General features: G+C 50.8%; 1 protein-coding gene across 1 annotated transcript in view; it reads right to left on the bottom strand.

Moving 5' to 3' along the window:
* The window catches only part of LOC146180615 (phospholipid-transporting ATPase ABCA3-like), a 131,579-nt gene that overhangs the window by 91,561 nt on the left and 23,369 nt on the right, over window positions 1–16,649 (bottom strand). The window contains exons 2-4 of the mRNA XM_084577788.1: window positions 16,100–16,372; window positions 11,951–12,036; window positions 10,018–10,170 (exon numbers count right to left, since the gene is read on the bottom strand). Coding sequence (XP_084433914.1) covers window positions 10,018–10,170; window positions 11,951–12,036; window positions 16,100–16,372 — 512 coding nt within the window. The remainder of the gene's footprint in view (window positions 1–10,017; window positions 10,171–11,950; window positions 12,037–16,099; window positions 16,373–16,649) is intronic.

Below are 16,649 nucleotides of genomic sequence, written 5' to 3'. Positions count from 1 at the left end.
GTCTGGACGAGTCTTCAGCTGGAGTGAAGATTGCTGGAAAACGTATCAACAACCTTAGATATGCGGATGATACCACTTTAATGGCAGAAAGTGAAGTGGAACTCAAGAGACTTCTGATGCGCGTACAAGAAGAGAGTGAGAAGTTTGGGCTTAAACTGAACATTAAAAAGACGAAGATCATGGCGTCTTGCCCTATCAAGTCCTGGAGCATCAATGGACAAGAAGTGGAAGCTGTGACAGATTTTCTGTTCTTGGGCGCCAAGATTACCTCGGAAGGAGACTGCAGCCATGAAATTAGGAGACGCCTGCTTCTGGGAAAGAGAGCAATGGTTAGCCTTGACCGCCTAGTAAAGAGCAGAGACATTAGTCTGCCAACCAAGATTCGTATAACCCGTGCTATGGTCTTTCCAGTTGTGATCTATGGATGCGAGTTGGACTGTGAAAAAGGCTGACCGCCGAAGAATTGACGCGTTTGAATTGTGGTGCTGGCGAAGACTCTTAAGAGTTCCTTGGACTGCCAGAAGATCAAATCAGTCGATATTGTCGACCATAAACCCTGACTGCTCATTGGAGGGTCAAATTCTAAAGTTAAAGCTCAGCTACTTTGGTCATCTGATGAGAAGAGAGGAGTCGGTGGAGAAAGATTTGATGTTGGGAAAGGTTGAGGGTCGCCGGAGAAGGGGTAGGCAGCGAACGCGATGGTTAGATGGCATCCTCGAGGCATTGCAGATGAAGCTATGTGATGTTAAGAAGATAGTGAGAGACCGGAAAGCGTGGCGTGACATGGTCCATAGGGTCACGAAGAGTCGGACACGACTGAATGCCTGAACTGAACTGAACTGATCAACACGCCCTTCGCATAGCGTTAAATAGAGGCACATACACGTACCTCGCAAATCCCACGGGTGAGCACCGCGACAAAGGCAAATTGTGAGCAGCCCGTTTGTACAGTGTCGTCCCCTCTTAGCGCGAACAAGCATGCTCTCATCGGAGTGCGATTTCATCCGATTCGACCACGAATTCAAACAAAGACGCCCACTATCCGAAGCTCCGCCTTCGGGTCGCTTTGAGCATGCTCCGCTTTGCTTGATGTGCGGGAGCCTAGGGCGCAATGGCGCTTTGAAGAAAGCTTGCTTGTTCGCACCTGCAGTGGGCATTCCTGTACGAAACCTCCGTGGTCTGTACTAGCAAATATTATAACGGAGTTAAACTTTTATTCCCAACCGGCTGTTTTGCATTTCGTAATGTTCAGGAATACAGCACAGCATAGGAGTTGTACCACGATTCCTCCAATTAAACCGTTGGCGTCAATCCTTAAACATAAATAACTAAAAACACAGGAACTATAAGAAAAATAAAAACAACAAAACATGCAATTTTGAACATGTGTTGTCATTTTTATAGCTCTGAAGTGCCCTGAATACTTTTTGCATTAACAAACAGTTACAGGTAACCTATTCCACATGGACAGTCCTGTAGCAAATAATAATAATAATAATAATAATAAAACGAAAATGATAATTCTTCGAACGGGAAATGTAGCCTCATTAGAGTGTATACGTGTTCTTGGGTGATATGTTAGCTTTATAGAGGGACAGTTTGGTCCAATTTATAGAGGAATCCCCCTACAGCTTATAATGTGAAGAATCAGATTGAAAATTAAAACAAAAAAAAAATCAGGAAATAATAGACAGCTAAAAGAGGACTGGCTATTTTATCCAATTGTTCTTTTTTGTATGAAATTCTCTTTTAAGACAGGGGCATCCAATCATCTGCTTGTTTCTACATGTATATTTGATTTTTTTGTTGTTATTTTCTTCCCGCTAGTAAGAATGCATAATAAATCATTGCAAACAAACAACTTTGTGACTATCAAAGAGAGATGTCCAGCTGTAAATCTTTTCGTATCTTATTATGTTTTTTCTTCGCGCTACTGCATCTGGTACGAACTCTAACCAATCTATTAATCCCGCCGGGGTGGCGCAGTGGTTACAGCGCTCGAATACTGTTTCCAAGGGCACGGGATCGAATCCCGGCCTCGGCGACCGCTTTTCGGTGGAGGCGAAAAGCAAGGCGCCCGTGTGCTGTGCGATGTCAGTGCGCGTTAAAGAACCTCAGGTGGTCGAAATTTCCGGAGTCCTCCAATACGGCGTCTCTCATAGCCTGATTCGCTTTGGGACGTTAAACCCCTCAAACCAACCAACCAACCAATTTATTACTCATGCCTCGTTTAAAACCCTTCACTTGAAACTATCTGCTCTGTCCATGGAGCTCCACGAATGGCGACAGAGCGTAGAGCTAACTTTTCTGGTCAACCAAACCATGACAATCGCAGTCGCAGCAAGTGTCACAGCAGGGGGTATTCTTGGTTTCAGAAAGGAACCAAATACTATCGTACAGAGTCCCCAAAGCGAAAGTTTGCGGCGTATTTCCAGCTTCCTCCCATCCGCCCTCAAGCTGCATCAAGCGAAGTCTTCCACTGATTTCATACCAGCAAGAGGTGTAAGGCCGCAGTGAAAAGCGACTCGCACGTGGAGTCGAGCTGGCGGTCGAACCCCCCCACGCGCCGAGGCCAAGGAGCGAGCGCTGTTGTTTTTTTTCTCCTTTTCTCCCCTTTTCTTGTGCGCGGGCGCGCGGGAGGCTTGGTTTGTTCCGTCCCTTCGCCCCGAGGCATCGCCAAGAAGCGAACGACAGACGCATCCAATTATCAGCCGGGAACAACAGTGGCAAGCTTCTGCGAACCACTTTACGGCCAGCTCGTCCAGCGATCTCCCGCCGTGGCGCCAAGCATGGGTGCAGGGAGACACCGTTAATGAAGCCTTTTGGACTGCCCCAAGCGCTCACTAAATTGCCTGCAGAAGGCCACAATAGGCGCGGACCCTTGCCCCCCCCCCCCCCCCCTCCAAGTAGGCAATCAGCCCAGCGGCCTCCCGCTGTGTCGCGAGACATTGGGTCCGAGCAACGGCGACTGTACACTGCTCTGGGACAGTGCCCCCCCCCCCTTTTTCCTCGAACGGGACGGCGGGGTGGCCTAGTCTCCAGATCCCCCGCGGCGTTTCTTTCACAATGGCGCCAGCTGCAAGGTCGCGTCGCAAACACGCTGAGGAGGGGAGGCAAAGACAGGCGCCGTGTGAGAGGGTTTTGGGACCGGCGAGTGGAAAGAGTGTGTTTTGAATGTTGTATTTTTATTTGACGTAATTAAGGACCTGGGTCCGAGATTATTCCCAACCCACGGGGGTTGTGGCATGTTTTTAAATAATTTGATTGGCTGCTTCATTTTCGGGGCGGATCACCTAAGGTGACCGCCCTTGGGTCTTTGTTGATGTCTGGTATCAAAAAGCGGTCCTCGGACCATGTTCGACAGTCAAGATTGAGGCTCCGTGCTTAGCACGTATTTACAGTCCCTAGGCTTTAACCGAAATGCTCGGTAGAAAAGTAAGGGCTTGTAGAGTGACTTCTCTGTGTGAGAGTCCATTTTGTTTTAAGTTGCAGTTGTCTGTATGACTCTTGTTACTGTAACTTACAGTTTGCCAATGTAAACTATTTTGCTTCTGTAAATATATATCTCCTCCTGACCATCATCAGATCACCGTCTTCAGCTTCTGTACCTGCCGAAGACAGTATAAACATCACTGGCGCAGCACGACAGGGTTCGGCAACTAGCGACCACGAGCATCACCCAGAGCACCCAGGCCCTGGGAACCCACTAGTCAACAAGCGTCCGCATGTCCAGCCAGAAGCAGCAAGGTGATCCAGGCCCCGAACCAAAGGCAGCGTTCTGGGGAAGGACTCCGACGAGGCTGCGGCACCAAGGGACGGAGGCCCCAACTGGCGACACCAGCACGGGTAAGCAGGATTTCTTGCGCTTTGTTGAAGTGGCTATGGCTCAAGTGTAAAGTGGCGTATGGTTTTAACACGGAGCATGATGGCGAGCGTAGGCGAGAGAGAGACAGGCGGAGATATAACAGATGACAGCGAGCAGTCGCAGCAAGCGACAACTCAGCCTGTAGCAGGAGCGCTACGTGAAGTAGCGGAGGTGTCGGTATCCGATGCGGTTGCAATTCGCCGCATGGAACTAGATTTTGAGCTGGAAAAATTGAAAATTCTTTCACAGGAACGCCTAGAGTTACAGAAACTTGGGCTATATCCAGCGGTGGCAATGGCGATAGCGGGAAGCGGACAGACGTCTGTAAGGTCAGACATTGACGATCAGCGTCGAATGGGGCCCGATCCAGTCTCCCAATGCGCTAAAGTCCTTAAGGGACTGAAGCTGCCGTGTGACGCGGACGTGCCGTTATGGTTCGAGGAAGTCGAGAGAATTTTCACGACGTACAAGGTGCCAAACGAAAGCCGCGTTCAGTTAATTATGCCAGCACTAGCTGAGCGTGTCAGGTACCTTCTCCGTAACCTCGGGGACGATGAGTGTGGCAGCTACGAGTCGGTAAAAACAGCCGTTTTAAAGGAGCTGAAGCTTAACCCCTCAGAATACCTCAAACGCTTTGAGCGCGCGACGAAACGCCGCGATGAAACTTGGGCGCAGTTCACCTCGCGCACTAAGACGTACTTTCAGTACTACCTTCGGTCACGGGACGTAGAAACCAAAGACGACCTGGTATCATTGATCATCGCAGATCGCATAAAGGGTAGCTTGAGCCCTGAGGGCTTAGAGTATGTGCGTCTTCGTGAGGAGGAGAGGCGGCTAAAACCGGATGAAATATCCGACGTTCTCCAAACGTTCGAACAGGCTAAGGGCAAGGGGCGCGCTGCGAAACAAATTGTTGTGTATGCGGAAAAACCGAAGGGACCCCCGCAAGCGGCGAACAATGATAGCAAACGGCCAATTCAGTGTTATGAGTGCCGCGCATCTGGCCACCGAGCCAAGGAATGCCCTCGCGCTTTTTATGCGCGCTTTCTGATAAGCTGGCGGAGGGAGTGGATTGTTTGCTCTCCAGGGAGGATTGGGAACTGCTTTCGGAGATAGACAGTCGTTACGAGGCACTTGTTATGAATAAGGCCTGCCCTCTGTCTGAAGCAGTTAACGCGTCTGTCACCATGGCTGAGCAGAGCGCAAAGCTGAGCTCTACATCACACGAGGAGCAAGCGGCGGGGCCTGAGGCAGACAAACTAATGAGTGGTGAGCAGGGTGTGGCGACGGAACAGCCCTGTGAAGTAGATCTGGAAGAAAGCGAGAAGGAAGATGTAATCTCGATCCAGGATGACGCGGACGCAGCCCTAAAACAGCGCCAGGTATTCAGATCCGACCAAGTATCAGACGAAACCTTAAAGAAAGCGTGGGCTGACGCAAAGGCAGGGAAGGCAGGCATGTTTGTTTCAGACGGCTTGTTGTATCACTGGGACTCGATCTCCGGTAGCAAAGTGAAGCAGCTTGCGCTCCCCCTTAGCAGGCGTGAAAAGGTACTCTGCCTTGCGCATGAGTCCCTTTGGGGAGGCCATTTGGGGCCACTGAAGACAAAGACCAGAATTAAGTACAGCTTTTTCTGGCCAGGCTTAGAAGGGGACGTAACGCGACACTGCAGGACATGTCACGGCTGTCAAGTCCGCTCAGACAGGCGAATTAAAGATAGGATTCCCATCACACCTCTCACCAGACCCGACCATACGTTTCAGGTCGTAAATGTCGATATAATCGGGCCGCTCGATGTTCCGTCGAGCAGGGGTCATAGGTACGCTCTCTGCCTCGTTGACTTGTGCACGCGGTGGCCGGAGGTAGTCTGTTTGCGATCCCTAACCGCTAGGGCAACATGCGATGCCTTGCTTACGATTTTCAGCCGCACAGGCATACCTGAGGTAGTCTGTTCAGATCAAGGAACGAACTTCACGGCGCAGCTGACGCGTGAGATGTTAGCAAGACTGGGATGCGCACCGCGTTTTTCGACTCCTGAGCATCCGGAGAGCAACGGGACAGTGGAAAGGTAGAACCGCGTTTTGAAGAACATGTTGTTCCATGTTATTGAGAAAGATCCCAAGAACTGGGATAGACTGGTCCCGTTCGTTCTCTGGGCGTACAGGGAAGTCCCCCATGACACTACAGGCGTGGCGCCGTTCCGGCTCTTATTCGGTAGAAACCCTATCGGACCGCTAGCAATTCTGCAGCGAATATTGACAGGCCAGCAACCCCTCCCGAACACACTCAGGGACGAACCCGCGAAGTATTTGCGACAGCTACGCGAGCAGCTAGAAGTAGCAGCAGAAGTAGTGGGTTTGACGGCGAGCGCACGTCAGGGAAGTTACGCGCAGGCGTATAACAGGCCCGCACGGAGCAAGACGTTTGTCGTCGGAGACCAGGTATTGCTCTTTGACACAGACCCTGGCAGTAAAATGGCCCCAAATGGCTCGGTCCATTCGTCGTAACCGCGCAAGAGAGGCAGAACTCGTACAGAATCGACAAGGGAAAAAAGGCTACAGCGACAGTGCATGCGAACAGGCTGCGACCCTACTACGCACGTGTCAGCCATGTCGGAGTAGTTTTCGAGGAAGACGAGGAGTTTGGTGAAATCGAGTACACCCCTCGGTCTGTGCCTGGGAGATTTGGTGGTTGTCTGATAGATGCGGAGAAACTCGCACACCTACCTACTCAGGACCGCCTCGAGATCTCGGAGGTGTTTGCCGCTTACGCTTATTTGTTCAGCGAAACGCCGGGAGTCGCACGAGTTGGGGCACATAAGATAGAGCTGCACGAAGGCCACCAGCTCAAACGCACTTTCCCATATCGCATGCCGGAGTTATTAAGGAGTGAGGTGAGCCGCCAGGTAGACGAGTTGCTAGGCTTCGGGCTGGTGTATCCGGTGGAAAGCGAGTGCGCCCATCCCGTTGTATGCGTGGGTAAGAAGGATGGATCGGTGCGCATGTGTGTTGACTATCGCGCTTCAACCCAGCGACGCGCACGGATGCCTTTCCAATGTCACCCACTAAAGAGCTCATCATGAGGGTGGGCCGCGCTAGGTATATCACTCTTATCGACTTGCGACGCAGATACTGGCAGGTGCCGGTAGCTCCGGAGAGCCAACAGCTGACCGCCTTCGTAACTCACGAGGGACAATATGCTTGGCGCGTCATGCCGTTCGGGCTAAAGAACGCCGCGGCAACCTTTCAGCGGATAATGAACATCCTCCTCTCGAAACATCAGGCTTATGCGGCCGCATACCTCGATGACATCGCCATTTTCTCTTCCTCGTGGACTGAACACTTGCGGCACTTAGAAATAATTTTTGATTTGTTGCGCGACGCCAAGCTCAAAGTGAGCCGGGAAAAGTGTCAGGTCGCACAGGCCCACATTAGGCACCTAGGACACATAGTGGGAAGCGGAGCCCATGGGCCCGACCCAGAAAAGATATCGGCCATTCGTGGGCTCGTGCCCCCGCAACAAAGAGACAGCTACGGAGTCTACTAGGCTTATGTGGTTACTACCGCGATTACGTTGAAGGATACGCCAAGGTGGCCGCACCACTCACGTCTTTGACGAGACGAGGTGTACCTAACACGATTCCGTGGAGCCAGGAAGCGCAAAACACGCTCGATAGGCTCAAGTCAGCTCTGTGCGAAGCTGCATCGCTGAACACCCCCGACATTAAAAGGCCATATTGGCTGTTCACCGACGCGTCCGACGTTGCAGCGGGGGCTTGTTTGGCGCAGATGGGAGACGAGGGACGGGAAAGGCCGATAGCGTTTGCCAGCCACCGATCGCAGACCCGCTGGTCTACGATCGAGCGGGAAGCATTCGCCATTATCTGGGCACTAAAGAAATTTGATCATTGGGTGTACGGGGCAGAAATTAACGTGGTGTCTGACCACAACCCCCTCTCGTATCTCACTAATAGTACGCCTCATGGGGCAAAACTCGCGCGATGGGCGCTGGCCCTACAGCGCTACAATGTGACGGTGACCCACAGGAAAGGGTCAAGCAATGGTAACGCCGACGCGTTGACCCGTGTCCCCAATGTGACTTGGGGCGTAGAGCAAGCACACGCTTGAGCCATGGCCTTTCGGCGACGCGTGAATGTTCCCGCGTGCCCGGTGCAATGTGTGATGTGAACGGTGGAGTGCGCGTGAACTTGGCGTGAGGACATCCACTTGCTCGCGCGCGGGACTTTCACGAACACTGTCCGGTCCGCCGATGCGAATGTGTGATTTGTTTTGTGTTATACCCATCTTGTGTCGCGAGATTCATTTGGTGTTCCATTCACGTGCGAAGTGTCTTACATGTTTTGTTTTCTTCGCGGGTTGTTGCGGCCTTTGTTGTATTAGGCTGAAATGACCGGATTCCAAAATCATTTACCCTCTTAGGAGGGACGTGTAAGGCCGCAGTGAAAAGCGACTCGCACGTGGAGTCGAGCTGGCGGCCGAACCCCCCACGCGCTGAGGCCAAGGAGCGAGCGCTGTTGTTGTTTTTTCTCCTTTTCTCCCCTTTTCTTGGGCGCAGGCGCGCGGGCGCGCGGGAGGCTTGGTTTGTTCCGTCCCTTCGCCCCGAGGTGTCGCCAAGAAGCGAACGACAGACGCATCCAATTATCAGCCGGGAACAACAGTGGCACGCTTCTGCGAACCACTTTACGGCCAGCTCGTCTAGCGATCTCCCGCCGTGGCGCAAAGCATGGGTGCAGGGAGACGCCGTTAATGAAGCCTTTTGCACTGCCCCAAGCGCTCACTAAATGGCCTGCAGAAGGCGACAATAGGCGCGACCATTGCCCCCCCCCCCAAGTGGGCAATCAGCCCAGCGGCCTCCCGCTGTGTCGCGAGACATTGGGTCCGAGCAACGGCGACTGTACACTGCTCTGGGACAGTGCCGCCCCCCCCCTTTTTCCTCGAACGGGACGGCTGGGTGGCCTAGTCTCCAGATCCCCCGCGGCGTTTCTTTCACAAAGGCGCCAGCTGCAAGGTCGCGTCGCAAACACGCTGAGGAGTGGAGGCAAAGACAGGCGCCGTGTGAGAGGGTTTGGGAACCGGCGAGTGGAAAGAGTGTGTGTTTTGAATGTTGTATTTTTATTTGACGTAATTAAGGACCTGGGTCCGAGATTATTCCCAACCCACGGGGGTTGTGGCATGTTTTTAAATAATTTGATTGGCTGCTTCATTTTCGGGGCGGATCACCTAAGGTGACCGCCCTTGGGTCTTTGTTGATGTCTGGTATCAAAAAGCGGTCCTCGGACCATGTTCGACAGTCAAGATTGAGGCTCCGTGCTTAGCACGTATTTACAGTCCCTAGGCTTTAACCGAAATGCTCGGTAGAAAAGTAAGGGCTTGTAGAGTGACTTCTCTGTGTGAGAGTCCATTTTGTTTTAAGTTGCAGTTGTCTGTGTGACTCTTGTTACTGTAACTTACAGTTTGCCAATGTAAACTATTTTGCTTCTGTAAATATATATCTCCTCCTGACCATCATCAGATCATCGTCTTCTGCTTCTCTACCTGCCGAACACGAGAACCCTAGGACTCAAGGGTATGGACCGCCGAATCTTGACGAAGACTGCGCCTGTGACTAATTTTAAAAATTTAAGCTCTTAACTTCGCTGACCAGACTAAAAGCATTTAGTTTGTCAGAGTACACATAGAGTGAACAAGAAATGGAGCACTTAAAGCCGACATTTAGTTTCATACTGTGGGTGTGGGAAGCATATTTGTACTGGGAATCATCTCGTCACACTGTTAATTTCAAAACGGCGGCGTAATTTTTTTGTTGCAGGTGGGAGCTATTGGATTATTATTGTCTCCACAAGAAAAATTCCATCAATGCTTCGGCATCATGTTTATGTAGATTACTGCACAATCTCGAACGGTGTCTTATGTCCGAACGCTTTCGGAATAGGACATAAATCACGAAGAATTCCGATTCCCTCTTAACAATACGTGAAGTAGATAAAATAAAGGTGCCAAACAGTTACGCCGCAGTAGGCAGAAACTCCACATTCTACAAGAAACGCCAAAAATGAGCGTCAGCTTAAGCTGTATGTTCTACGAGGTATACGCGTCGCTATGGACTATTCAAGCGCTGCAGTGGCAGCGCACCTTGGTTCCGACTCGCTTCTCCTGCACCAGCTTGACGACCAGCACACAGAAGGGGACGAAGAAGCCGATTCCGAAGCGCAGGACCACGTGACTTAGCGTGTGGTCCTCGGAGCCGATGAAGAGCCTCGGGTACGGGTACCGCATCAGTTCCACCTGAACGAGAGCCATTATGGGGTACTATAGTACGCATATGCGATGTGTGCAAGTGAAAAGTGCGTGAAACATGCTTCGCCGGTTCAAAATGGCGCTCTTCGAGGCCCCGTATATATCTGACAAGATAATCCAAGTGATATTCGAGGGGTTAATTCCAGCGATTTCCGATTCTTATTAAATATATTGTTTAGCTCTCTTGGAAGTATAACTGTTTACTGTGGGAAATAAATAAATGCAGGCAAAGGCAAGTAGTGATTGCAGATCTGGACACCGAGCGTGATATCCAGAGCAAAGTATATGAACAGCAGTTTACATATACCCCACTAAGGACGACTATAATAGCTGTATCTTACAGGTATACTAGACTACGCAGCAGAAACCTAGAGGCTAACGAAAGGGGCTAGACCTATATGAGTTCACTGCGAGCGAAAAAGAAAATTGCAGGTGTAATCGATGAGTCTGGGAACAAGCGCGAGGGAAAGATATTGTAGTCCAAATCAAAACAAAATGGCCATAGGCAGGATTTGTTCTTGCCCTTCAGAGGACTCTCCTGCAGCCAATCGCGTCACCATGATAAGAATATCACTATTAATAATAATTTTTCAGTGCAGTACAGGATTCGCAGGTGCCAAAAACACGATTGGGCTTGTAGGGTGTCGTCAGTCAACAGCAACTCTCTTTGCTTTAGACTGCCCCGCCGGGGTGGCGCAGTGGTTACGGCGCTCGACTACTGTTCCCAAGGGCGCGGGATCGAATCCCAGCCTCGGCGGCTGCGTTTCGATGGAGGCGAAACGAAGTGGCGTCCGTGTGCTGTGCGATGTCAGCGCACGTTAAAGATCCCCAGGTGGTCGAAATTACTCCGTAGCCATCCACTACGGCCCCCCTTTCTCTCTATCCACTTTCACTCCCATCTTCATCCCTTCCCTTACGGCGCGGTTCAGGTGTCCACAGAGCAAGTGTGACAGATACTGCGCCTTTCCCTTCCTATGAACCAACCAAACCAACCAAACGCTAGACAAGAACACATCTCGCGGAATATGACAGATCTCGCGCACAACTCTCGCTCACGGGATTTCTTTCCATTAGCATATAATGGCTTTAGCTTGAACATAAAGCTAAGTGTCGCAATTTTTCAAATTATGCAATACCATTACATCATTACATAAAGTACTGCGACTGTCGGGGATATTCCTCCGCGGCATCGTCAGATTAATCACGGCGCTGTGAAAATTTGTCGACTCCACTGGCTGAGGAGCCTGCTTTGATCAGCATTTGTCGCTAACGCGATAATTTATTTATTTATATACTATCAGCCCTAAGAATGAGATAATAATTAGATAATTTCGGCCCTTCGGTTGTAAAACCGTAGCCGTAGCTCAGAATTCCGAAAAAAACGTGTCGGAAAAAACTAAGCACTTCATTTCCTTATCAAAATTGTGACGCAATCGCTGTTTTTGAAAAATTCATGACGGTGTCATATATAATTTCGCTCCTTATTTAGTATTAACAGCTAGCCAACTTCGAGAAGTTGGCGATACGTATTCGAACCAAGGACTTAACATCCACTCGTATGCCGTTCTTTTTAGCTAGGTGTCCACCGACAAGCGAGACATAGTGCGCGTTTCCTTTGTTCAAAAACCAAGCGAAACACGTTTACACATGCACAACCGAGCTCCATGCCAGGGTCTCAATGCCAAAAATTCGCGGAATGGAAGTGCGGTGTTAAACGCATGCCACAGCAAGCAACGCGTTCTTTTCTTTTCTGGCCAACGTGTCTCACCTTAACATTCACCTCTTTCTTCAATGATGCAGCTGTCATATTTATAAATGTCGACTCAATGAAGAACTGCAGTGGAAGCAGCAGCCCTGTAACAAGTACAGAACACGCGTCAGAAGCTTCAAAACAAGTGGGTCAACCATCCTGAATATTGTCAAGAGAATAATTTCTCAACACCAACCTTGTTGGCAGCACATATTTTCCTTTCTTAAGGCTAAAATATATTTGGTTCTACGTGTCAAGTGAGTCGCATGCACCAAGAAGCTTTTTTAAAACATTTATATTTCCACAAACACATTTACGTTCTAAAATACTAAAAATATTTATTGTAGGAAATTAATAGGGACACCTAACTGCATTGTTTGTTGGCGATATACTACTACATCGGACGCTGTTGAAGCCTTTGCATCGAGTTTTGTGCCATTTTTTGGGTGTGTTTGCGCACTCATACAAGCCTATCTGCAGACAAATAATCTTGAGTCACATTGCTATAGTGGTTGAATGCTTCCCTGAAGATAGCTTAAAGGGGTGACAGACACAATGAAGATACATCTAAACGAATACTTGTCACCTCTGACGACGTCACTTCTACCCAGCCAATCCTTTCTATCACCTATGCCTTACTTTCTCCAGATGCAGATCATTTGCGCAGCCTGCCTCTTATCTCCGCAGCCTTTAAGATAAATAAATAATGCTGTCGCAATAGTAATTATGAATGAAGACTAATTAATTACTTTACTGCATGTGAGCGCCCAATGTACCTACTTTTCAAACACTTTACTGTAGAGACAGATTTGTTTTCGTCCGTGGGTCGAACTTAGGGACCATAAACCGCCTTTTTGTGTAGTCAATTTACCAGTTAGGCAATCCACGATGGCTAGCAGACGGTGCGACGAGCCGAAATGCGGACGAAGGCAAACATTTAATAACTGCGAACATTCCACGTAAGCTATCTGGCTGTAACTCTGTAATGTTGCGAACAAGTTAAATATTAATGTATAATTACTTCATAATTGCAGTTAGGCCACTTTTCAGGCTTCGCTTAGAAACAGCCCGTTTTGCAACTAGAAAAAAAATTACCCACAATAATGTTACTTCCTAATTCGAAATTTGAGCGCAGCACATCACCTGATTCACCTTTTCGATAGTTGAGGCAAAGATTTCGAGCAAGACACTTATCTACAATTACAGACAACTTTTTTTTTTTTAATTTTTCACACGTATTCCTTCAAAAAGCACTACACTAACAGTTCTTGGCTGTCATGAAAGAAGCTTTGTGGTCGGAGAAGAGAGCAATTGCGTTATCGGGAGGTTGCGGGAAGCAGCCCGTAGGTCCATAGGAACGTTGCGCGACGAACAGATAGCAGCGACTGACTGATGCCGCTGACGCCGGTAGCGAGTAAAGCGAGTGAGACCGGGTTGCACGCACCGTGATTCGCTGATAGCGAGCCGGCGTTTCGGCAACCGGAGAGCACACTCGCCGCCACGCAGAAAGAAAGGGAGGACCCCCTCTTCCTCTTTCTGCATGGCGGCAACGGTGTTCTAAAAGATCCCCAGGTGGTCGAAATTACTGCGTAGCCCTCCACTACGGAGGCCCGCCCGATGGGCCGAGTGCTCAGTGACTTAAGACATTGCGGGTGGGCCTCAAGCAAACTACTGTATACTGTACCATAGTGTATATATTTCTTTTATTTTTACCTACCCTTTTTCTCCCTATCACTCACCTCTTTGATTTCCTCTACCTTCCCCTCGCTAGCCCTTTATTTCCGCCGCCCCAGTTCAGGTGCTTCAGATATAAGGTAGCAGATACCGGGGCTGGCAAACATCTTTTCTTTCCTTTTGTACATACAATAAATAACCACTACAACAACAACAACTACGGCTCCTCTTTCTCTCTTTCCACTTTCACTCCCATCTTCCTCCCTTCCCTTACGGCGCCGCGGTTGCGGTGTCCACAGAAATCAGGTGAGACAGTTACCGCGCCTTTCCCTTCCTATAAATAAATCAGTAATAAATCTAACCCGGGGTCACCGTCGCCGCCATGCAGAAAGAGGAAGAGGGGGTCCTCCCTTTCTTCCTGCGTGGCGGCGAGTGTGCTCTCCGGTTGCCGAAACGCCGGCTCGCTATCAGCGAATCACGGTGCTTGCAGCGACGGTGTTTTAAGCCGGGGTGACCTCGGCGGCTGCGTTTCGATGGAGGCGAAACGAAGTGGCGTCCGTGTGCTGTGCGATGTCAGCGCACGTTAAAGATCCCCAGGTGGTCGAATTACTCCGTAGCCCTCCACTACGGCTCCTCTTTCTCTATTTCCACTTTCACTCCCATCTTCCTCCCTTCCCTTACGGCGCGGTTGCGGTGTCCACAGAAAACAAGTGAGACAGTTACCGCGCCTCTCCCTTCATATAAATAAATCAGTTAAATCAGTTTTAAGCCGGGTGGTGCAGTGGTAAGGCGCCCGACTACTGTGCCGGAGTACCCGGGTTCGAATCCGACCTCGGCGGCTGCGTTTCGATGGAGGCGAAACGAAGAGGCGTCCGTGTGCTGTGCGATGTCAGCGCACGTTAAAGATCCCCGGGTGGTCTTAATTACTCCGTAGCCCTCTACGACGGCTCCTCTTTCTCTCTTTCCACTTTCACTCCCACCTTCCTCCCTTTCCTTACGGCGCGGCTGCGGTGTCCACAGAAAACAAGTGAGACAGTTAGCGCGCCTTTCCCTTCCTATAAATAAATCAATCTAAGCAGTTGGCCCCGCCGGGGTGGTGCAGTGGTAAGTCGCCCGACTACTGTGTCGGAGTACCCGGGTTCGAACCCGACCTCGCCGGCTGCGTTTCGATCGAGGCGAAACGAAGAGGCGCCCGTGTGCTGTGCGATGTCAGCGCACGTTAAAGATTTCCAGGTGGTCGAAATTACTCCGTAGCCCTCCACTATGGCTCCTCTTTCTCTTTCCACTTTCACTCCCATCTTCCTCCCTTCCCTTATGGCGCGGTTGCGGTGCCCACAGAAAGCATGTGAGACAGTTACCGCGCCTTTCTTTTCCTATAAATAAATAGTTTTTTTTCTAAGCAGCCCCGCCGGGGTGGTACAGTGGTAAGACGCCCGACTACTGTCCGGAGTTCCCGGGTTCGAACCCGACCACGGCGGCTGCGTTTCGATGGAGGCGAAACGAAGAGGCGTCCGTGTGCTGTGCGATGTCAGCGCACGTTAAAGATCCCCAGGTGGTCGAAATTACTCCGTAGCCCTTCACTACGGCTCCCCTTTCTCTCTTTCCACTTTCACTCCCACCTCCACCCCTTCCCTTATGGCGCGGTTCAGGTGTCCACAGAGCAAGTGTGACAGATACTGCGCCTTTCCCTTCCTGTGAACCAAATATTATTATTATTATTATTTTTCTAAGCAGTTGCCCACGAACCCGACCTCGGCGGCTGCGTTTCGATGGAGGCGAAACGAAGAGGCGTCCGTATGCTGTGCGATGTCAGCGCACGTTAAAGACCCCCAGGTGGTCGAAATTACTCCGTAGCCCTCCGCTATGGCTCCTCTTTCTCTCTTTCCACTTTCACTCCCACCTTCCCCCCTTCCCTTACGGCGCGGTTAAGGTGTCCACAGAAAACAAGTGAGATAGTTACCGCGCCTTTCCCTTCCTATGAATTAATCTAAGCAGTTGCCCAGGTGGTCGAAATTACTCCGTAGCCCTCCCTCGGCTTCTCTTTCCACTTTCACTCCCCCTTCATCCCTTCCCTTAAGGCGTGGTTGAGGTGCCTACAGAGAACAAGTGAGACAGTTGCCTCGCCTTTCCCTTCCTATAAATCAATCAATCAATCTAAGCAGTTACGTTGTCTTGACTGGCAGCAGCATCAGTCAGTCGCTGCTAGCGCTGCCTCCGGTGACCCCCCCCCCCCCCTTCCTTTCCTCGTGTTCTCCGGCTGCTGCGTGCGTTCGTGCCCCCATCGTTCGCCGCTGAGTGCACCCCCCTCCTCTTCCTGCGAGGCTCCGGTTGCTGAAGCGCCGGCTCGAGCTGGGGGGATGAAAGGGGGGGGGGGAGGTGGTTACGAGGCCGACGCAGCCGACGACACCGACGACGACGCGAAACCCAAGAACGGACGCCGAAGAGCTGCGCTCTAAAAGAGCCCTTCCCCTGTCCCCGTCGCATCTCATTTACTCATTTCGTCGAATCTGTCCGTATCGGCGTATCCGGGCACAAGCAGGCTGCGCTGGTAGTCTCCGTCCAGGTCGAATGCGGCGTCCGGGATGCGCACGTGGTACTTGAGGCTGGTCGCCGCCGGGCGCTCGAACCACACGGCCATGCGGCGTTGCACGGGAGCGGAGTTCTGCTGCTGGTCGGCGCTCAGGCTGGCTTCCGCCGCAGCCTTTTCAGCGGCGCCGATGTCAGCGAACTGGGCCGCCGCCTCAGCGTCCTTCACGGGCACCGGCCCTGCGACACGTGAGATGCGAAATCTAGCGGGAAATGTTTACTGTGAGCGTGACGTACCGGTGCGGCAAAACGTAAACTGAGTAACGGAGCACTGTATTTCCTTCGAACGTTTTTTACGGGTTGCATAATTGGAACTCGCAATCATGGTATGAGCGAACCTGTAGTAGACTCCAGTGCCCTTTCACTTGGACAAATATTGTTTTTTTAACTGCAGTGCAGAAGGCGTGATAACTGAAAAGCGTGCTAAGTTTACTTACGTCCGCACCTGCACGTGAAG

Source organism: Amblyomma maculatum, chromosome 8 (assembly GCF_055883805.1).
Source record: "Amblyomma maculatum isolate TAMU_Amacu chromosome 8, ASM5588380v1, whole genome shotgun sequence".
In the NCBI taxonomy this organism is placed as follows: domain Eukaryota; kingdom Metazoa; phylum Arthropoda; class Arachnida; order Ixodida; family Ixodidae; genus Amblyomma; species Amblyomma maculatum.
Note: the sequence above shows the minus strand (reverse complement) of the source record. Positions and strands in the feature narration are given on the sequence as shown.